The following is a 22,935-nucleotide window of genomic DNA, read 5'->3' as shown; positions in this document are numbered from 1 at the left end:
CACTACGCTGACAGACACAGCAAACCTTCTTGCCACAGCTCGCATTGATGTGCCATCCTGGATGAGCTGCAGTACCTGAGCCACTTGTGTGGGTTGTAGACTCCGTCTCATGCTACCACTAGAGTGAAAGCACCGCCAGCATTCAAAAGTGACCAAAACATCAGCCAGGAAGCATAGGAACTGAGAAATGGTCTGTGGTCACCACCTGCAGAACCACTCCTTTATTGGGGGTGTCTTGCTAATTGCCTATAATTTCCACCTTTTGTCTATTTCATTTGCACAACAGCATGTGAAATTTATTGTCAATCAGTGTTGCTTCCTAAGTGGACAGTTTGATTTCACAAAAGTGTGATTGACTTGGAGTTACATTGTGTTGTTTAAGTGTTCCCTTTATTTTTTTGAGCAGTGTAGTTATGTCACAATACTAAACTAAATGACAGAATGAAAAGAAGGAAGCCAAATTCAATATTTGATCAAATGTTTTTTCGGGGGGGGGGATACCTATAGGGACCCTAGAATTCAAGTTAAAAACAGACAAGCTTCATTCACCTCATCATCCGGTATATTGATCTCCAGTCAAAACACAGGACTGGAATAGGGAGGCCTGTTTGATCCCTGTGAATTATCATGGAAACCTGAGATGGATAAGAGCAGCCTTTTATTGACACTATATATTGTCACAGCTATTAGAGTAAATTGTATTCCGGACTCTAACCCTTCACAGGTTTTCCGCTCTCTCTGCTGGCGTTCTTTGTGTGTGGGGATCAAAGTGGATGGTTAGCTATGTAAACTATGGTTAGCTACAGTATGTCTGTAACCCTAAATAGCTTTTAAACAGCTGCTGTTATTGGAAGGTGAGGGCCAGCTGCTTAATGCGCTAATGACTAGGCTTTAGCTCAGCGGGCTAACACAATCTTGTGGCGTCTTCCAGTCAGTCACATACAGCACATTTTCTCATACAATATTACATCTTGCCATCTTGCCTTGCTCCAGCACCCCACCCTCCTAGCTCTCAGCTTCTGCCAGCTGTTATTCCCCAGAGGTCTCGTAACCCGACATCAAAACATTGTTTCATATGTCAATAACCCTCCACTTTTCCCCTTTTACGAGATTGGTCCCTGTGGTAATCAATCATTCTTAAGAGTGTGCCAATAAGTCAGCGTAGGAGCTTTACAGACGGAGACCCACATAACATTGTGGTGGATTGCCTTACCGGGACTGGGAATATGTTAGGCATGTTGTTGGTGTGGGTTACTCTGGGGGTAGAATCAGAACCAGGCTGGGTAAATACTGCGCTAATGGTTCACAGGGTGGAGGATCAAGGCTTTTTTCAGGGCTGTTATAACTGGCACCCTCTGCCAATAAAAGTATTGAACTGACTGTGCTGGCATGCCTCTGCCCTGACATGGAGGGTGAAGGGGGTGAGGGTTGAGGCTGGGGTGGACTATGAAGTTAAACCGAGAGCACTGTGGCGGGGATAAGGCAGGGATATCCTCTCACCTCTATGTTGCAGTAATCAATTTATGATGCAAATGGTACGCCCCTGAGTCACAAGTGGGGGGTCACTGTATCTGGCGATAGAGAGGTGATTTAACCCTATCATGAAATGAGATGAAGGTGAAGGTCACTGTCGCCAAATGACAATGCATCATCATCATCACCATCACCATAATCATAATTGTTATCTTCATAACTGCACATGACCCAGCAGCTTCTATATAGCCCTCGGTCTTATTGGCCTGTGCGGCTGAAAGGGGCTGAGGCAGGCTGACAGAGGAGAGGTTGCGGTGTGGTTTGTAATATTGCAGAGGTAGAGCTCCAGTGGCCAAGTGAAGGTAACAGTATCGCTGCACAGCTGCAACTGTGGGTGCCAGGGGCTGTTAGCTGTTGACTTGGCCTGAGAAGAGAGTGGCAGAGAGGGGAGTTGCCCACTCAACCCAAGTGGATGGATGGAAAATCCCCAAGCAGGTAGTTGTATGTGGGGAGAGACGAGAGAGAAAACTCTGTATGGACGGTTTCAAATATGTTTTTAAAGCTGTGAAATGTCTATTCCACCAAGGCTGTCTCAGTTACACAGCCTGTCTATCACTAAGTGCTTGTGTTTGTGCTTCTGTAAGTGTTATGTGTGGTGGTTAGACCAAACCAAAAAGTGTATATTAGGAGAGGCTCAAAGTCGAGATCAGAGAAGGACAGTCCTGTTCCTCTTGATCCTAAGTGATGAAAAATATTCCTGAGAAATACTGTTTTATTCACTAGTTTCTGTATCTGTTACACTGTGTTGCTATACTGACCCACTTTGTTTATTTTACTGTGCCGTTACTTTGGCTCGCTGTACTGGACAACACGTGGTGTATATTGTGTTGCATTGGAGTACCTTCAGTTTTTAACTGGTCTTGGTATATTCTGAGGCACGTGACTCCATACAACTGGCCTTTATTTTACTGGGCTCAGAAGGTGAAGTACGAGTGGTCACTGTCCAGCCCACCCACACTGTGAGGGATAGCACGCCTAGCAGAGCGAGAGGGTTGAGGTAGAGGGCCAGAGTTCTTGAACTGTGACAGCCAGGGCTCCAGGACCTTCCGGGGTGTGAGCCTGCCTGTCAAACTCAAGAACAAGGCAGAACCCAGAAAATCCCAGAGTCAGAGGAGCTGGATTAAAGAGCCTCCCTGTTGTCTCTGATACTAAACGTTGCTCAGGAACTGTCAGGGGACCTCAGACACTGATATGTACATTACACTAACATTATGGGCCGGTGGCTTCATGCTAGGCACTGCGCTAGGCCAGCAGAGTAAATAAATCTGTGGCGGTTGTGAGGTTGGGGATGGAGAGAGGCTTGGCCTGTGTTTGAAATAACAGTTCGGTCAGGGTCTGCTACAAGCCAAGCAGCGCTGTGTTTAGTAAAGGAAGCAGAACTTAAGGGCCAAAGCAAGCTTTTTAAAACCATCTCTCTGAAATGAATATGGCTATAATGGAAAAGAGGTATAAGCGGGTGGAGGAATCTTAAAGCAGCCAAAAAGGTGGGTGACAAAAGACTGGAGGTTGAAGCTGTTTTGTAGAGCTGTTATGAATTTGATTGTGTTTAAAACAGCATCGAACTGCTCTGTCAGATACTGGACGCACTAACGCACACACTTATTTTGTTTTTTTATAAACTGCCGATAGGAAGCCGATTCAGACGTTTCCAAAGAGCAGACAGACAGGGAACATTATGGCTAATATTTCTGTCCCACACAATCCTAATGAGAAATGAGACAAGACTAGCATTCCGAGTGAGGTCACAATCTAGTAAACCCACAGCACACTATTCTAGCCGCTCTAAAGATGCCCCAAAATGGAATGTGGGGATGAATGATTGGGTCTTCCTCTGTGCGAGGGGAAAAAATGGATTTATATCCCATGTATTATTCTTTACACGAGTCACTATCTCCCTTTGTGAGGGGTGCTTGTGTTTAACTACTACGGTGAGAATGGTCATTTCTGCCCTCCGCAAGGTCTTAATATTGCTAAATCCACATTGATAGACTAAATTAAAGACACAGACGCACATTCTTCTGTTCTGTCTGTCATTGGCACTGGTGGGCACACCTCTCTCTCCTCAGTGCAGAGCCTACCGTCTATGAAAGGCCTGATAGAGAGAGAAAAGAGAGGTTAAAGGCCTATCTTTCTGCATTCCCGAGATGTGCTGAGATAGTGAGCAAAGACCGGAGCAGCGTGCTATCACCACACGGTTGACGCCACACAGTCCAGAGTTGTCAAAACGATCTGGCTTTCATATCGCCCAGATGAAAATGGGAGGACGAGAAAGAGAGAAGAAAGAAAACATAGTGAAGGATGCGGATCAGCTACGGGTTCAAACAAACCCAAGGAGCGTCAAGCTTGGCGTACCATGAAGAACAATGCATGTCGCCTACCCTGCAAACCTGGAACATTCACAGAACATTAGCGAAGATTCCCATTCTAGTTCTAGTTAGGGTTTTGTCTAACAATAGGATGATAACATCCCGACATTTCTTTCAGAAATGTTTCAACGGAATATCCTTGGAATGTTGTGCACGACATCTGTATCAACCACCAACAGAACATTGCCCAAATGTTCTCATTAGGCTTCCAGGTAATGTAATAACACAATGTACCAGTAATTTTTTTAGAACATACTGCCACAACAAAATGTGAGAGCAACGTTCTGGGGAGGTTCTTGCTACATCAGGCGAGTGTTTTATACAATCTATAATCATATAGACAACTGGATAGTATCATCAACAGCACAACTGGATCGTTTTTGTGTTAAGAGAACATTTGCCGCAACATAACGAATGTTCAGGGAACCTTCATACAGTAGAACAAATGTTGGTTTGCTGGGTAGGTATTGCTGGCACCAGCCCCTCCCCATCCTGTCTCTGTCTGACTAAAGAAAGGGAGTGTGTGTGTGTGTGTGTGTGTGTGTGTGTGTGTGTGTGTGAGTTACTATTTCTATTTTTGTACAAAGGCATGGAATGATTAAATGTTTTTGGTATTAATATATTCTATAACATTTATATAGAGCACTAGAAAAGTGTTGAACAGGCTTAGAGGTGTTTCTCTTTGGTTTCTAATGTTCTCTCTCTCTCTCTCTCTCTCTCTCTCTCTGAGAGCTGCAGGCCACCTGCCTCCCCATGTACTCCTTTCTTTGTTAGTTTTCTTTAGAATTAAAGGGATTTTTGACCACCACAGAGTTTATTTTGACAGTGTTAGCCCTGAGAGGGAGGACAGGAGCAGGCAGTGTGGATACTGGGATTCGAAACATAAACGCTTTGGGCAACAGTTCAATCACTGAGCTATCTATTTTTCCATTTTTTCGTAGAACTTTTATGTGTGAAAACAAAAATGAGATACAGAAATATCTCATTTACATAAGTATTTACACCCCTGAATCAATACTTTGTAGAAGCACCTTTGACGGCGATTACAGCTTTGAGTCGTCTTGGGTATGTCTGAATCAGCTTTGCACGTCTGGGTTTGGAGATTTTCTCCCATTCTTCCTTGCAGATTTTCTCAAGCTTTGTTAAATTAGATGGGGAGGGTGGTAAACGGCTATTTTCAAGATTCTCAATGGGATTCAAGTCTGGGCTTTGGCTGGGCCACTCAAGGACTTTCACATTCTTGTTCTGAAGCCATTCCAGCGTTAGTTTGGCTGTGTGCTTGGGATCATTGTCCGGTTTGAAAGTAAATCTTCGCCCCAGTCTAAGGTTGTTTGCACTCTGAAGCAGGTTGTCGTCAAGGATTTGCCTGTATTTGGCTCCATTTATTGTTCCCTCTATCCTTACCAGTCTCCCAGTCCCTGCCGCTGAAAAGCATCCCCATAGCATGATGCTGCCACCACCATGCTTCACAGTAGGGATGGTGTTAAACGGGTGATGAGCTGTGCCTGGTTTTCTCCAGACAATAGCGCTTTGCATTCAGGCCAAATAGCTACATTTTCAGGCCAAATAGTCTCATCAGACCACAGAATCTTTTGCCTATGTCTTTCACGTGCCTTTTTGCAAACTCAAAGCGTGCTGTCATGTTTCTTTTATATCAGGAGTGGCTTCCGTCTGGCCACTCTCCCATAAAGCCCAGATTGGTTAAGTGCTGTAGAGACTGTTGTCCTTCTGGCAGGTTCTTCAGCCAAGGAACTATGCAGTTCTGTCAGAGTGGTCAATGGGTTGTTGGTCATCACTGTTCTCTTGGAAACGTTCAACACTCTCGAAATTGTTTTACACTCTTCCCAGGTACTGTATATGCCTCATCACAATTCTATTTAGGAGATCTATGGACAGTTCCCTGCTCTGACATAGACTGTCGACTGTGGGACCTTAGACAGGTGTGTTTCTTTCTAAATCATGTCCAATCAATTGAATTGGCCACAGGTGGACTCCAATCAAGTTGTAGTGACATCTCAAGGATGATCAAAGGAAATTGGATGCACCTGAGCTCAATTTGGAGTGTCATAGCGTGTGAATATTTATGTAAATGAGATATTTCTGTATTTGGTCAAACCAAAAAATCTGTTTGTTATTATGGGGTATTGTGTGAGAAAAACAACAACAATTAAATCCATTTTGAAATCAGGCTGTAACACAACAAAATGTGAAAAAGTCCAGGGGTATGAACACTTTCCGAAGGCACTGTACATTATAGCTCAGAATTTTTTATTATTTACTTCATACAACAGTCATTATTGCTCATCTTTATCAAGGGTGTCAATTATTTTGGATCCCACTGTATACATGTATATTGTGCTCTAAAAATACTATCTTACAATCCTTTGAAAAATGCTGAGCACATTTTTTTACACTAAATACTGAAATAGATTTGGGTATACTTCTTTTCTTAAATACAGTATTTCACTAGTTATGCATTTTACAGTAACCAGTGTTGTTATAGAAAATGCACTTATGGACATGAGTTCCTCAGGCCCTCAGCAATGACTCCACTGAGAACGGTAATGGCCGCCTCACCACTGTGGGTTTCATTGAGTTGATCTGAGGCCTGTCATGATGCCTAATCCCTCCTGCCGACCAGTCCTTGGGTGTGAGGAAGTGGGGCTCTGGGAACCTGCTGGGTTTGTAGGGTTCTACCTCCCCCTGAAACATATGCTTTGGTTCAGAGGGAGAGTCAGCGTGTGTGATGGCTATTTTTGGCATGATGGCCGTTGGAACGGTTGGATCGTCTTTGACCCATTTTGGCACGGCCTTATCCTTGTCCAGATCAGCTGAGCCTTCAGAATACCTACTCCCCCGCTGTTGGAGTTGTAGTAAGGGCACGAGTAACGGCTCTCGACAGCTCTCCCTTTTCCCGGAGCACTCCCAGCTCTCCAGTTTCCTCTCCCTGGCTTGCTCCATGTGTTCCAGAACCCCAGAGTTAGAGTTACACTTTGACATGAACTGACCATAATTATAACCACTTTCTGCTGATCTGGCCTTGAGCTCTTCCTGGTAGCAGTGGAAGTCACACTCATACAGCACAGGGCCCGGTTTGTATTTGTACACAGGCACGTAGGTGGATGCCCCAGGGTCCTTGAGTGGGCAGCAGTGGTGGGGGGAGGCGGGCATCACTGCCAGGGCCGGGGGGTGAAGCAGGGTGAGACCTGATATGTCCTCCAGCTCTCTCTGTCTCAACTCTCTCTCCAGCATCACACTCTCCAGCTCCTTATCAGCAAACGCCCTCCTCTTCCTCATCCTGGCACTGACAGAGGGGAAGTGACGTCGCTTGGACCAGGGCCCGTCCTCCGCCATAGGGAGTTTGTACCCTATTGGGTAATGTACAACACTGATGTCATTTAGCTGTATATTGATTACCTTGAACACATTCTGTTTCACTATAATAACTTAAATCTACAAAATAGGAAGTTAAACAATGAACACATTCATTTACCAACTTTATTTAGGTAAATGAAGTTGACATTCATAAAGCCAAAGTAGATGCTCTAAACACAGCTGTGATGACATTGCTGTAGTGTGTGTTCATGTGCTTACTCAGGGGAAAGTAGAGGTAACGTGACCTCATCATTTTGTCTCCCAACCGCTCGGATGGTAAACACAGCTTGTAATTCCATAACCTCCATTTGCATAATTACCATAAATAAAATACAAACAGATCTAGTCCCTATAGACGAAACAGACAGTGTAATTACTGACTTTTCCCGTGTGGTGTAGCCCACTGTCTGGTCTGAGACGGGAGATGGGGTAATGAGCTAGATGCTAATGAAGCGTCATCCTCTAATCTACAGTGCCTTCATAAAGTATTTACACCCCTTCACTTTTTTCACATTTTCTTGTGCTACAGCCTGAATTTAAAATGGATTAAATTGACTTTTTTTTTTGTCACTGGCCTACACACAATACCTCATAATGTCAAAGTGGAATTATGTTTTTCGAAATGTCTACAAATTAATATTTTTTTTTAAGCTGAAATGTCTTGAGCCAATAAGTATTCAACCCCTTAGCTATTGCAAGCCTAAAGTTCAGGAGTAAAAATGTGCTTAACAAGTCACATAATAAGTTGCATGGACTTTCTATGTCAGATGGTGTTATATTTCAATCTTCAGTGATGTATTGTATATAACTAAGGGATAAACGCCTCCGTTCTGTACATTACCTTGGAAATAATGGACGATACATTGGAACGAGACAGAGTCGAGTTCATTTTTCCAAGTGAATGTACAGAACGGAGGCTTTTATCCCACTTATACAACCCACTCAGGGATTTCACACAAAATCCCGGTGTGGAAAGCACTCAGACTTACCCAGAAAGACTCACAGCTGTAATTGATGCCAAAGGGGATTTTAACATGTATTGACCCAACTGTGCTATTTTGTTTGTTTTGTCGCATTGTTTGTAACTCATAAGTCTGACGCGAAGGATATACTGCTTTGACGAGACAAGGCCCAAATCCCTGTCATCTGCATGAAGAAAAGACAGCGAGGAAGGGGGATGAGGGCAGGTGCCTTGTAAGAATTTGCCGACGAGTAGGTAAACCACCACTACCCTCTGTATTATTGGCCAACGTGCAATTGGAAAACAAACTGGACGATCTACGATTAACACTATCCTACCAACGGTACATAAACAACTGTAGTATCTTATGTTTCACCAAGACGTGGATAAACGACGACACGGATAATATAAAGCTGGCTGGCTTCTCCGTGCATCGGCAGGACAGAGCAGCTATGTCTCATAAGACGAGGGGCGGAGTTGTGTGTCTATTTGTCAATAACTGCTGGTGCGCGATGTCTAATATTAAAGAAGTCTCGAGGTATTGCTCGCCTGAGGTAGAATACCTCACGATAAGCTGTAGACCCCACTATCTACCAAGAGAGTCCTTATCTATATTATTCGTAGCCATCTATTTACCACCACAAACCGATGCTGGCACTAAGAACGCACTCAAAGAGCTGTATAAGGCCATAAGTAAACATGAAAATGCTCATCCAAAAGCATCCAACTGGCCGGGGACTTTAATGCAGGCAAACTAAAATCCATTTTACCACATTTCGACCAGCATGTCACGTGCAACCAGAGGAGAAAAAAAACTCTAGACCACATTTACTCCACACACAGAGACTTATACAAAGCTCTCCCTCGCCCTCCATTTCACAAATCTGACCATAATTCTATCCTCCTGATTCCTGCTTACAAGCAAAAACTAAAGCAGGAAGTACCAGTGACTCGCTCTATACGGAAGTGGTATGATGACGCGGATGCTAAGCTACAGAACTGTTTTGCTAGCACAGGCTGGAATATGTTCCGGGATTCATCCAATGCCATTGAGGAGTATACCACCTCAGTCACCGGCTTCATCAATAAGTGCATAGACGACGTCGTCAACCACAGTGACTGTACGTACATATCCCAACCAGAAGTCATGGATTATAGGCAACATCCCCACCGAGCTAAAGGCTAGAGCTGCCGCTTCCAAGGAGCGGGACACTAATCCGGACACTTATAAGAAATTACGCTATGCCCTCAGACGAACCATCAGGCAAAGCGTCAATACAGGACTAAGATTGAATCCTACTAAACTGGCTCTGACGCTCGTCGGATGTAGCAGGGCTTGAAAACTATTACGGACTATAAAGAGAAACCCAGCCACGAGCTACCCAGTGACGCGAGCCTACCAGATGAGCTGAATGCCTGTTATGCTCGCTTCGAGGCAAGCAACACTGAAACATGCATGAGAGCACCACCTGTTCCGGACAACTGTGTGATCACGCTCTCCATAGCCGATGCGGGCCAGACGGATTACCAGGACATGCACTCAAAGCATGCGCGGACCAACTAGCAAGTGTCTTCAATTATATTTTCAACCTCTCCCTGACCGAGTCTGTAATACCTACATGTTTCAAACAGACCACCATAGTCCTTGTGCCCAAGAAAGTGGAGGTAATCTTCCTAAATGATTACCGCCCCATAGCACTCACTTCGGTAGCCATGAAGTGCTTTGAAAGGCTGGTCATGGTTCACATCAACACCATCATGCCGGAAACCTTAGACCCACTCCAATTCGCATACCACCCCAACAGATCCACAGATGACGCAATCTCAATCACACTCCACACTGCCCTTTCCCACCTGGACAAAAGGAACACCAATGTGAGCATGCTGTTCACCATAGTACCCACAAAACTCATCACTAAACTAAGGACCCTGTGACTAAACACCTCCCTCTGTAACTGGATCCTGGACTTCCTGACGGGCCGCCCCCAGTTTGAAGAGAGTTTGAAGTTCCTTGGTGTCCACATCACCAATGAACTATCATGATCCAAACACACCAAGACAGTAGAGGGCACAACAACACCTTTTCCTGCTTTAGAAGACTGAAAATATTTGGCATTGGTCCCCAGATCCGCAAAAGGTTATATAGTTGCATCATCGAGAGCATTCTGACCGGTTGCATCACCGCCTGGTATGGCAACTGCTCGGCATCTGACCCTAAGGTGCTACAGAGGGTAGTGCGTACGATCCAGTACATCCCTGGGGCCAAGCTTCCTGACATGCAGGACCTATGTACTAGGCGGTGTCAGAGGAAGGCCCAAAAAATTGTCAAAGACTCCAGTCACCCAAGTCATAGACTGTTCTCTCTGCTACCGCACGGCAAGCAGTACTGGAGCGCCAAGTCTAGGACCAAAAGGCTCCTTAATAGCTTCTACCCCCAAGCCATAAGACTGCTGAACAATTAATCAAATGGCCACCTGGACTACTTACATTGACCCCCCTGCCCCCTTTGATTTTACACCACTGCTACTAGCTTTTTATTATCAATGCATAGTCACTTTACAAATTACCTCGACTAACCTGTATCCCCGCACATTTACTTGGTACTGGTACCAGCTGTATATAGCCTCGTTATTGTTATGTAATTTTCTTGTTTTCTTGTGTTACTTTTTGAATCAATTTTTTTTACTTGAGTTTATTTAGTAAAAATGTTCTTAACTCTATTTCTTGAACTGCTTTGTTGGTTAAGGGATTGTAAGTAAGTATTTCACAGTAAGATCTATACCTATTGTTATCGGCGCATTGTGACAAATAACATGATTTGAGGTTGAATACTTACCTAATCAAGATATGTGTTTTATTTTTTAATATTTTTTACAAATGTTTATACATTTTGTTCCACTTTGACGTTAGAGTATTTTGTGTAGATTGTTGGGAAAAAAATACTATTAAATCCATTTTAGACCCACTTTGTAATTCAAGGGGTGTGAATACTTTCTGAAGGCACTGTATAGGATAGACTACTGTTAGCCAGTGCGCTTCAGTAGGTGATCTGGTCTATCACTGATACTTACCCTCTAGGATACTCTTTGCTAAGATGCTAGGTGCTCTGGTCTATCACTGATACTTACCCTCTAGGATACTCTTTGCTAAGATGCTAGGTGCTCTGGTGTAGCGCTGATACTTACCCTCTAGGATACTCTTTGCTAAGATGCTAGGTGCTCTGGTCTATCACTGATACTTACCCTCTAGGATACTCTTTGCTAAGATGCTAGGTGCTCTGGTGTAGCGCTGATAAGCGGTCCGACGGAATGGTGCGGCTGCTCCCCTGATCCCTTTCTTACCCTGCAAAGGAACGGGGTAGAAGTAACATACATTAAAATATATTTACATAATATTCAAGTCAGGGCTTTGGCTGGGCCATTGAAAATCTGTGGAAAGACTTGAAAATTGCTGGTCACCGCCCCTCCCCATCTAACTTAACAGATCTTGAGGAAAATCTACAAGGAACAAATGGGAGAAAATCCACAAATCCAGATCTGCAAAGCTGATACAGACATACCCAAGACGACTCAAAGCTGTAATCGCCGCCAAAGATGCTCCTACAAAGTATGGACCCAGGGCTGTGAAAAATTATGTAAATTTAATATTTCTTTCATTTGCAATATATATATATTTTTAATCTAAAAACAGTATTTTACTTTGTCATTGTGAGGTATTGTTGGTAGATAGGTGAGAGAAAAAAAGATTCAATCCACTTTGACATTACAGAGTATTTTGTGTAGATCGTTGAACAAAATGACTGTTAAATCCATTTTAGTCCCACTTTGTAACACAACAAAATATGGAATAAGTCAATGGGTTTGAATGCTTTCTGAAAGCACTGTATGCATTAACCCCATGGCGAAATGACTTAAGGCAATATATCTTAAAAACACTAGAGCAGTAAATACAGGCAGGTACTGTACATGGTAGGCGTACGGTCATAGCCATAGGCATATGATATATTATAGGCTAGTTTGTTACAGAATAATGAGATGTTAGTTTCCCTAGTGTAAAGCCAATAATTCATATGACAAAATGCTGTGTAAATAAATTAGTTTTATGAGTGGAATAACTGAATTTAAATAAAATGTTAATAACATTAATTATCCAGAGATGTAAAGCAAAAACAGCCTATGGTTTTTATGTAAAAGTGAACAATATCGTTTTTTGTTTTCATTATCACTAAAGGAAAAGAGCAATGCATATTAATTTGCTTATCCATATGTGTTATTTCATAGTTCGCTGGTCCTGCTCACAGGGGTACAGCATTTTGGCCTAGATTATATAATAATGATCTTTCTTCAATTCTATCCCACCAGTAAAATACGGATGTCCCAGCCGCATGGCTCACCTCTGTCGCCTGTTGTCTCCGCAGGGCGACTTGCGCAGCCATCACCCGCTGCCGCTCCACCACCAGCATACAGTTTGTGCACTGGCAGTCACGCCAGCGACAGAAGCGCTTGTGGCCTTTGAGACAAGACACGACGCCGTGGTTCCGACAGCGGGCGCATTTGGGGCTGCGGGTCATTTTGCGCTGCGTCGCTGTCTGCTCCTCGGCCACCTTCGCTCCTTTCTCCGCGTCGCCGTGCCGCTCCTCGGGCAGGCATCCGTCAAGACTCTCAACATCAATCTCCTCACCCAATTCGAGTTTCAGCGCATTACGTCTGGTCTTCTCTAGCTGTAGGCCTCTTTCCAATTGAGTGGACATCTATGAGAAATGTCTTCCACGCTGTTGCAGTGTGTTGCAGTGCTGTATTTCCCACTTTACAAGTTGTTAACGTTGTCGAAGCGCACCGTTTCGTTTGGCTGTGACGACACACATAGCCTAAATTCCTCTGAGCAGGGAGACGAGACTTTTGAAACAGCCAGACTTTTGAAACGTTAAGCTCTCCGCTGTTCCCTGACGTTTGACAGAGTTGTTTTCCCGAGAACAGAGGCGAGTCGCACTGACACTGTTGGGCTCTTGGCTGGTGAGACAACTACTGTGGTAGGATATGTTTGCTCACACCACAGCCTGTCGCCTACTTGCCCTACCTACCTTCAGACAGCAGACCACACCACATTTTATTGGGCTTCCCAATTTTGCGAATCTCCATACATCTTCAACGTCATCAATTTGACATTTCATCCAGGTTAACCCCTCCTGTCCACAGAGCACACGCACTTGACAGTAAACACTACTAGTTGGATAAATGAAGGTATTTCCCAATTTAGTTTATTTTAGTCTTCCCTATATCAAATTGATTTTGTACTAATTTCAACAACAAAAAAATATGAGTGATTTGTATGTCCAAACTTTCCAAAACAAATATGGAATATTACATCATTTTCATAATGAAGGAATAACTACACCCCTTTATCCAGTTTACGTGACACACCATGTAAACACTAAAATTATGTGTAAATTAAACACAGTGTAATACATTACTTTTGGCACAGGTGAGCTGAGAAGGGCAGTTAAACTGTTTTCACACCAAGGTGAGTTTAGACATGACAGAGAAACGAGGCACAATGTAGATGTTAATTACACACGGCAGGCGCCTCGGGGGGCTCGAGCAGAGCTCTACTTGCAGAGTATGGTGTCACCATAGAAAGTGAAACGAATTATATTTTTCTCATTTACAGTATCTGCCAGTTATCTTTACTCCCTCAGTCATAACTGCTCTTGAATTATTCAGGTTTTTGCATTAATGGAGTTAAGAATATTCAGAATGTGTCTTTTAATTCCGCTGCATAAAAATTATTCACTTTACTGAGGCCAAGGATTCTGCTTATTATAGAATATGTTTTGCAATAATATAGACATCAGTATTCTATGACTACCCAGTAAGCAAAATTAAAATAAAAATGTTCTAGTCATTGATTCTATGGCACATATAATGCTTACTTCATAGAGAATATATCACAATAATATTTTTTTAACCCATATAATATCACAAAGTTGAGCCAACTGAAGATTGCAAACATTGAGTATTTCTTATTGCACCCATATGTCACATGGACTTATGTTAGCTTTTTCAAAAGTAAAAAAACGGCAGCGATGATATTCATACTCTGACATACATACAGAATAAACCAACAGACCACTTCAACTACAGTAACTTTCTCAGTAGCGGTTACAGAAATGTTTTTATGCTGTTTTGACTGATATGTTGTTGTTTAGCTACCTTAGTAGTTAAATGGCGCACAATTGGCCCAGAGCCGTCCGGGTTAGGGGAGGGTTTGGCCGGCAGGGATGTCCTTGTCACATCGCGTACTAGCGACTCCTGTGGGAAGTGCCGTGCACAGTGCACGCTGACATGGTTGCCAGGTGTGCGGTGTTTCCTCCGACACATTGGTGCGACTCGCTTCCGGGTTAATTGGGCATTGTGTCAAGAAGCAGCCTCTCGGCCTTCGCCTCTCCCGAGTCCGTACGGGAGTTGCAGCGATGAGACAAGACTGTAACTACCAATTGGACACCACGAATTTGGGGATGCAAAGGAGTAAAAAAAAATCTAAAAATCAGTAGAGTACATTAAAGTAAAGGAGGGTAAAATACAGTACATTATACTGTACTACACTCTACTGTACTGAACTATACTTTTCTTTACTTTACTCTACTGTACTATGTTGTGCTCTACTATATTGTGTGTATTTTACTGTACTGTGCTATACTTTACTTTTATTCACTGTACTGTAATGTACTGTACTGTACTGTGTTCTACTGTACTGTGCTGTCCAAACTTGTGAAACAGATATCTATGTTTGGGCCAAATCAATGCCGGTCCGGACCAAATCTGAACCAATTATAGACATCTATGCTTGGGCCAAATATACGTCGGTCTGGAAGGGACCAAATCTGAACCAAACATAGTCTATGATTGGTTCAGATTTGGTCCGGACCTGACCAAAAATGAACGTACGTGGAAGTTGTTCAAATCAATGCCGGTTTTGGCCGCACCAAAAAAAGAAAAAAAAAGAGCGGATGAAAGTTTATTGTCATGAATCTTGCTCCGGAGGCAGAACTGAGCGATTTCTGCTAGATGGGCCAGCTGAATCGTAAAAATGTATGAATACATAAATTTGTTTTTTGGTCATAATTTAAAGTTAGGGTTAGGCATTAGGGTTAGCAGTGTGGTTAAGATTAGGGTTAGGTTTAAAATCAGATTTTATGACTTTGTGGCTGTGCCAGCTAGTGACAACTCTGCAGTGCTGCCTCCAGGGCAAGATTCATGACAATAAATGCCAACCTGCAAAAAAAAAGACGTCCGGACAGGACCAAAAAAAGACATCCAAGAGATGTCGGAATCGGGCTGTGCTTAGTGGGTAAAGCATATTATTTCTAGGCTTTTCCTTGCTGAACTTTTGTATTTAATATTGCAGTTATGTTAATCTATTATACTTACATAGGCTATACCTCTTTGCTGCAGTTAAAATCATGGCCAGTCAAGAGTTGACTATATCATTTCACACAAGATTACTTATGAGCACACCAGCAACAGCGCCACCCTGTATTTAACTACACTGAACCAAAATATAAACGCAACTTGTAAAGTGTTGTTGGTCCCATTTTTCATGAGTTATAATAAAAGGCACCAGAAATGTTCCATACCCACAAAAAGCTTGTTTCTCTCAAATTTGTTTACATCACTGTTAGTGAGCATTTCTCTTTTGCCAAGATAATCCATTCACCTGACAGGTGTGGCATATCGAGAAGCTGATTAAACAGCATGATCATTACACAGGTGCACGTTGTGCTGGGGACAATAAAAGGCCACTCTAAAATGTGCCGTTTTGTCACACAACACAATTCCACAGATGTCTCATGTTTTGAGGGAGCGTGCAATTGGCATGCTGACTGCAGGAATGTCCACCAGAGCTGTTGCCAGAGAATTTAATGTTCATTTCTCGACCATAAACCGCCTCCAACTTCGTTTTAGAGAATTTGACAGTACGTCCAACCGGCCTCACAACCGCAGACAACATGTATGGTGTCGTGTGGGCGAGCAGTTTGCTGATGTCAACTTTGTGAACAGAGTGCCCCATGGTGGCGGTGGGGTTATACACTGCTCAAAAAAATAAAGGGAACACTTAAACAACACAATGTAACTCCAAGTCAATCACACTTCTGTGAAATCAAACTGTCCACTTAGGAAGCAACACTGATTGACAATACATTTCACATGCTGTTGTGCAAATGGAATAGACAAAAGGTGGAAATTATAGGCAATTAGCAAGACACCCCCAATAAAGGAGTGATTCTGCAGGTGGTGACCACAGACCACTTCTCAGTTCCTATGCTTCCTGGCTGATGTTTTGGTCACTTTTGAATGCTGGCGGTGCTTTCACTCTAGTGGTAGCATGAGACGGAGTCTACAACCCACACAAGTGGCTCAGGTAGTGCAGCTCATCCAGGATGGCACATCAATGCGAGCTGTGGCAAGAAGGTTTGCTGTGTCTGTCAGCGTAGTGTCCAGAGCATGGAGGCGCTACCAGGAGACAGGCCAGTACATCAGGAGACGTGGAGGAGGCCGTAGGAGGGCAACAACCCAGCAGCAGGACCGCTACCTCCGCCTTTGTGCAAGGAGGATTAGGAGGAGCACTGCCAGAGCCCTGCAAAATGACCTCCAGCAGGCCACAAATGTGCATGTGTCTGCTCAAACGGTCAGAAACAGACTCCATGAGGGTGGTATGAGGGCCCGACGTCCACAGGTGGGGGTTGTGCTTACAGCCCAACACCGTGCAGGACGTTTGGCATTTGCCAGAGAACACCAAGATTGGCAAATTCGCCACTGGCGCCCTGTGCTCTTCACAGATGAAAGCAGGTTCACACGCACATGTGACAGACGTGACAGAGTCTGGAGACGCCGTGGAGAACGTTCTGCTGCCTGCAACATCCTCCAGCATGACCGGTTTGGCGGTGGGTCAGTCATGGTGTGGGGTGGCATTTCTTTGGGGGGCCGCACAGCCCTCCATGTGCTCGCCAGAGGTAGCCTGACTGCCATTAGGTACCGAGATGAGATCCTCAGACCCCTTGTGAGACCATATGCTGGTACGGTTGGCCCTGGGTTCTTTCTAATGCAAGACAATGCTAGACCTCATGTGCCTGGAGTGTGTCAGCAGTTCCTGCAAGAGGAAGGCATTGATGCTATGGACTGGCCCGCCCGTTCCCCAGACCTGAATCCAATTGAGCACATCTGGGACAACATATCTCGCTCCATCCACCAACGCCACGTTGCACCACAGACTGTTCAGGAGTTGGCGGATGCTTTAGTCCAGGTCTGGGAGGAGATCCCTCAGGAGACCATCCGCCACCTCATCAGGAGCATGCCCAGGCGTTGGAGGGAGGTCATACAGGCACGTGGAGGCCACACACACTACTGAGCCTCATTTTGACTTGTTTTAAGAACATTACATCAAAGTTGGATCAGCCTGTAGTGTGGTTTTCCACTTTAATTTTGAGTGTGACTCCAAATCCAGACCTCCATGGGTTGATAAATTTGATTTCCATTGATAATTTTTGTGTGATTTTGTAGTCAGCACATTCAACTATGTAAAGAAAAAAGTATTTAATAAGAATGTTTCATTCGTTCAGATCTAGGATGTGTTATGTTAGTGTTCCCTTTATTTTTTTGAGCAGTGTAGTATTTGCAGGCATAAGCTACGGATAACGAACACATTTGCATTTTATCGATGACAATTTGATTGCACAGAGATACAGCTACGAGATCCTGAGGCCCATTGTCGTGCCATTCATCCACCGCCATCACCTCATGTTTCAGCATAAAAATGCACGGCCCCATGTCGCAAGGATCTGTACACAATTCCTGGAAGCTGAAAATCTCCCAAATCTCCCTGGGCCTACATACTTACCAGACATATCACCTATTGAGCATGTTTGGGATGCTCTGGACCGCCGTGTACGACAGCATGTTCCAGTTCCCGCAAATATCCAGCAATTTCGCACAGCCATTGAACAGGAGTAGGACAACATTCCACAGGCCACAATCAACAGCCTGATCAACTCTATGCAAAGGAGATGTGTCACACTGCATGAGGCAAATGGTGGTCACACCAGATACTGACTGGTTTTCTGATCCACACACCTACCTTTATTAAGGTATCTGTGACCAACAGATGCATATCTATGTTCCCAGTCATGTGAAATCCATAGATTAGGGCCTAATGAATTCATTTGAATTGACTGATTTCCTTATATGAACTGTAACTCAGTAAAATCTTTGAAATTGTTGCATGTTGCGTTTATATTTTTGTTCAGTATATAATAGCACACAGTCAATAAGGTGAATACGCACAGAATAATTCCTCTCAATCGCCTCTCTGTTCTTTTCCAGGTCCGAGTGCTCTCTTGCAAATAAGCATTAGCAGTATATCTGTCAGTGGAGGGACCACCCTACCTGGAGGGCTGTGGCCCCACAGAAGTAAGAGAGCGTGACCCCACAAAGGTAAGAGAGCACAGCATCAGACTCAGTCTCCACGGTCAACCATGTTTAGAGGGCAATCAAATCAGTTCACACTTTTCAGGAGACCTGTAGTATAGATACTGAAAAGCTGTCATTTACCTGAAATTGGCAAGATGATTGTTGTACTATGGGCTATGGATTTATAATATGGTTTCTTCAATGTATAGAGAGCTCAGTCATCACACTGACTGGGCTTGTGTGCAGTGGAGAAAACATGCACTGCTTCCTGATACCACCATGAGGACCAAGAGAGGGCATGAGAGGTGTGCTCCCTAGTGGTCATATTAAGCAATTACACCCTGGGTAGTAATTACTATGGTCTGTGTATAGAATCACGTCATTGGCTTTGATACTCTGATTGGTTTGAGACGATCCAAATCGCTGATGAATTTGTTTTGCAAAATGCCCCCATTTTGACGTCAGCACAAACGACTTCCAGGATGTCGTTCAGACTCGACGTATGGAGCGATCGATAGAGCGGTGGGATTTTCAGGATGAGTGTCACAGACAGGTCGTTGCCTGGACCATATGTATAAAAGGAATCGCAGGACCACATTCTCTGATGCGAAAGTTGAGGGATATTTATTACAAATACATGGCCCTCAGGCTGAAACTAACAAAAACATTGTATGGGTGGCCATACTCATGTTCCCCCAGGCCTGGAACCCAGGAGACTTGAAGTCCCACCCCATAGCACCCAAATGTATAGATTTCTCCTCTGTTACAAGTGCAGTTCATCACCTGTGTTCAGGGATAGAGGGAGGAGAGAGAGGGAACCAAATAATAACACTAAATAATTCAATCACATAACTCCAATTCAGGCAAATAGTTAAGAATAATGGATCAGGGGGTAATGATGAAATTATGCATATCACTAACTGCAAGTTGATTAAATATGGATTATGATACAGGCTTATTTATTGGCCAGTGGAATAAAGGATAAACATATAAACATAAACATTCGTACATCCATTCTCTCATTCTCAGCCCTCCCACACCACATAGAGATCGCAGGTACCCGTGAAGGCCTTCCTTCACAACGAGTTGTCAGGCAAAAGCGTGAAGCCTCTTTAGAGGGTGGCATCTGTTCTCTCGTGTATTACTCTCTCTCTCTCTCTCTTTCGTTCTCCGTATCTCTATTTTTCTCTGCCCCCCCCCCCCCCCCTCGCTCTCTCTTTCTGTCTCTCTCTCTCTCTCTCTTTTCCTGTCTATGTATTTCTTCTCAATGTTGAGACATGGGCGGAAAAACCTGTCTGAATTACAGTACTCAATTCGACATGATTTAGGAGACTGGATGGAGTGAAATCCTGAACATGGAGGAGTCCTTGAGAACCCAGATGCCAAGTGTTGGCTCTGGAACAAAGTGACCCTCATCTGCTCAGACATTTACTCTAGCATTCCGGTCACAGTCCCCTTCTCCCTTCTCCTTTCTCCCTTCTTCCTCAGTTTATCCCTCCATCCACTGGATTTTTTAGGGGGGGGGGAGAGAGAGTAGTGCCCCCCCCGCTTCCGTTAATCTGAAGAGATGGACTTTGACAGATTCGTTCCTTCATTGGCCGTGTGAGTGCGTTCTTTCCTAGCCCCCGCCTTCCTCCCTATGACTGCTAGCTCTTTGTCAGTCTCGACTGAGAAAACACATCAAAAGAACACCAAAAGAAAACCTGGAAGTTAGCCTCAAGGTCAGAGAAGGCTCTACTTTTTTTAATGCGGTGAAGTTTAAGGATAATTTTTTTTTAAAGCAGAAGAGGACGGTGTGTTTGACTTTCAAACTGAATTCTGAGCTTAATGTCAATCTGCTTTCAAAGGGAAAGGAAAGAACCTGGTCTTTGTAGCTTTACTTTTCACACGGTGTTTAACACCTTTCCCACCTTATCTAAGAGAAGAGACTTCAGTAGGCAGCTAGTTATTAGTTTTGGGCAGGGTTAGTCAAAGCTGTCTTAGATTACATTTTATTTTGACCTTTAGTTGTCTTTAGCAAATTAGGTACTTTGGAAATATGTAAACAAGCGTAGGGCCCTTGAACTGACCATAGACCTGACAACCTAATGCAGGGCTCTTTTCATGGTCACTGTGGTAGCATACAGAGCAGGAAGACACTAAAGAGAGGAGGAGAGAGGAGTTGGAGGAGATGGAGAGCAGGAGGGCCCAGATGGAGGGGCAGCCATCCAGTCAGCCAGCCTCCCTTCCCCAGCAGCCATCACAGTCAGGTACTAAGCATCACTCTGGCATATCCATGCAACCGGGTCTTCATGCCACGCTGCCTATGGAAACCCCCAACGCAGCACACTCCGTGAGCACATATGGCGCTAGGCTTAAAGCACCGGAGGGGAGCCTATACCCTACCTTTTTACCAAAGACAACCCCAAGTAGAGCTGTGAAATGCTCTGTAGGCCCAGTGTGGAGGCATGGCACAGTGCCTGTGTGTGTGCGCGCTGCGGAGCAGGTCACGCCTGCCTGACGAGATGCTTGATGACCTGGAGAAAATCTCAGAGCCAGGAGTCTCTCTTCTCCAGTCCATTTGAGCTGGCACTTTACATTGTTTGATCTCCTTTCTTTCTTTCTTTCTTTCTTTCTTTCTTTCTTTCTTTCTTTCTTTCTTTCTTCTTTCTTTCTTCATTTCTTCATATCTTTCTCTCTATCTCTCTCTCTTTCTCTGTCTCGTCTCTCTCGTCTCTCTCTCTCAGTCTTGCACGTTATCTTTCTCTCAATTTCTCTCTCTGCCCTCTGTTTTCACATACAGTACTAATTCTGTTTCCTTCTCTCTTTCCCTATTGAACATATACAATGGAGTTTGGGTTTAGGAGTTGCAGCCAGGTGAATGGAGGTTGAAAGGTGACTTACAGTGCACTGTGTGGCCTGGACTCTGTCCAAAGGGCCTGTCTGTAATGAGATACTGACTCAGGTGAGTGCTGTTCTAGTTGTGTATGTATGCAATTACTTACAGTATAGCATAACATTAGGTTGTATATGATTCATAATCAAGGCATATTGATATCCGATTAAGTGCAACCCATTCATCACATGTCTGTGGGTGTGGGGTGTTTCCATACAAAACACAGAGCAGCATGATTAGTGTGTGCTATTTAACGTGTGACACCACAGACAGAGGAGAATCAGTGCAATAGCAGTCTCCCTCTCCAGGCTAGATGAGTTTGTTCTCTCAGTAAATGTGTTCGGTCCACATCTGCAATTATATCTTGCCCTGTACCCCATATATCTTTCACAGACGGGGAGGAGGGAGAGAGAGATGAGAGGAATGAGCAGTGCACACACACACATGCGCACACACATGCGCACACACACACACACACACACACACACACACACACACACACACACACACACACACACACACACACACACACACACACACACACACACACACACACACACACACACACACACACACACACACACACACACACACACACACAGCCAGTCTCTGAAGCTGTGTTTCTCAGCTTAGCGTAGCTATTGATTCCTTCCGTATTGGAGCTCAGGTTAATGAGAGATGTTAAATAATGTAGATGAAGCTCTGCCTGCCTGCATGCTGTGTAGGTTGTGCACATACCAGTCTCTCTCTCTCTCTCTCCCTGATCTCATTGTATTTCTGAAGCATCTACTTTTGGCAGTTGCAACTGAGATAATTCTGCTGCTACATTTGTTGTATAATGAAAAGCTCATTCTACTGTAAACAGCCTCCGCTTCTTCCTCTCTTTCTGAAAAATGTTCATCCTTTCCTTAAAGGGGCAATCTGCAGTTTGAACAATAGCAAAGCGCTCACTAGGCCTCTGTTTTAGTAAACAGCAGAGGGATGGGGCTGGAGAAATGTAAACACTCTCAAATGCATAGACAGAGCTATAGATACAAGGACTGACCATCCATGATGTCCAAAATATAGTTTGAATCCTGTTTGGAGGCTCTATAGTATTTGTTTACAATGACATTGTTTACAAATAAAGGAGTAAAACAAGCTTATATTGTTGGTTCTGATGGGGTATGACAGTTGAACTAAGCTCACGAGGCATTTATAAGTTCGATTCTTCAAGAATCAATGGGTATATATCATTCATTTAAAAGTCTAAACATGGATGTAGCAATCACAGATTGTCCCTTTAAAGCCTATGCGCTGGATTTTCTCAATTTAGATTGTCTGTTGTTGTTTTTAAGCAATGCTGGATCAACCCTCAAGTTG

General features: G+C 43.9%; 1 protein-coding gene across 1 annotated transcript; it reads right to left on the bottom strand.

The window, feature by feature from the left end:
- Positions 1-6,146: 6,146 nt before the first annotated feature.
- LOC139578730 (uncharacterized) lies at positions 6,147-13,303 on the bottom strand. The gene is made up of 3 exons (XM_071406705.1): positions 12,629-13,303; positions 11,478-11,577; positions 6,147-7,267 (listed from the first exon to the last, which is right to left on the bottom strand). The coding sequence occupies exons 1-3, from the start codon at positions 12,983-12,985 to the stop codon at positions 6,429-6,431; spliced, it is 1,296 nt and encodes a 431-aa protein (XP_071262806.1). The 5' UTR covers positions 12,986-13,303; the 3' UTR covers positions 6,147-6,428.
- Positions 13,304-22,935: the final 9,632 nt, after the last annotated feature.

This window comes from Salvelinus alpinus, chromosome 6 (genome assembly GCF_045679555.1).
Source record: "Salvelinus alpinus chromosome 6, SLU_Salpinus.1, whole genome shotgun sequence".
Taxonomy (NCBI): domain Eukaryota; kingdom Metazoa; phylum Chordata; class Actinopteri; order Salmoniformes; family Salmonidae; genus Salvelinus; species Salvelinus alpinus.
The sequence above is the reverse complement of the archived record's forward strand: the minus strand, read 5'-3'. Positions and strand labels throughout refer to the sequence as shown.

Bases quoted from the DNA above. Each gene is read 5' to 3' on its own strand.
- LOC139578730 (XM_071406705.1), bottom strand. From the start codon at position 12,985: ATGTCCACTCAATTGGAAAGAGGCCTACAGCTAGAGAAGACCAGACGT. The intron at 11,578-12,628 runs GTGAGCCATGCG...GTTCCTTTGCAG, and splicing joins GGAGACAACAGGCGACAGAG to GGTAAGAAAGGGATCAGGGG. The intron at 7,268-11,477 runs GTAAGTATCAGT...ATTACCCAATAG, and splicing joins AGCAAAGAGTATCCTAGAGG to GGTACAAACTCCCTATGGCG.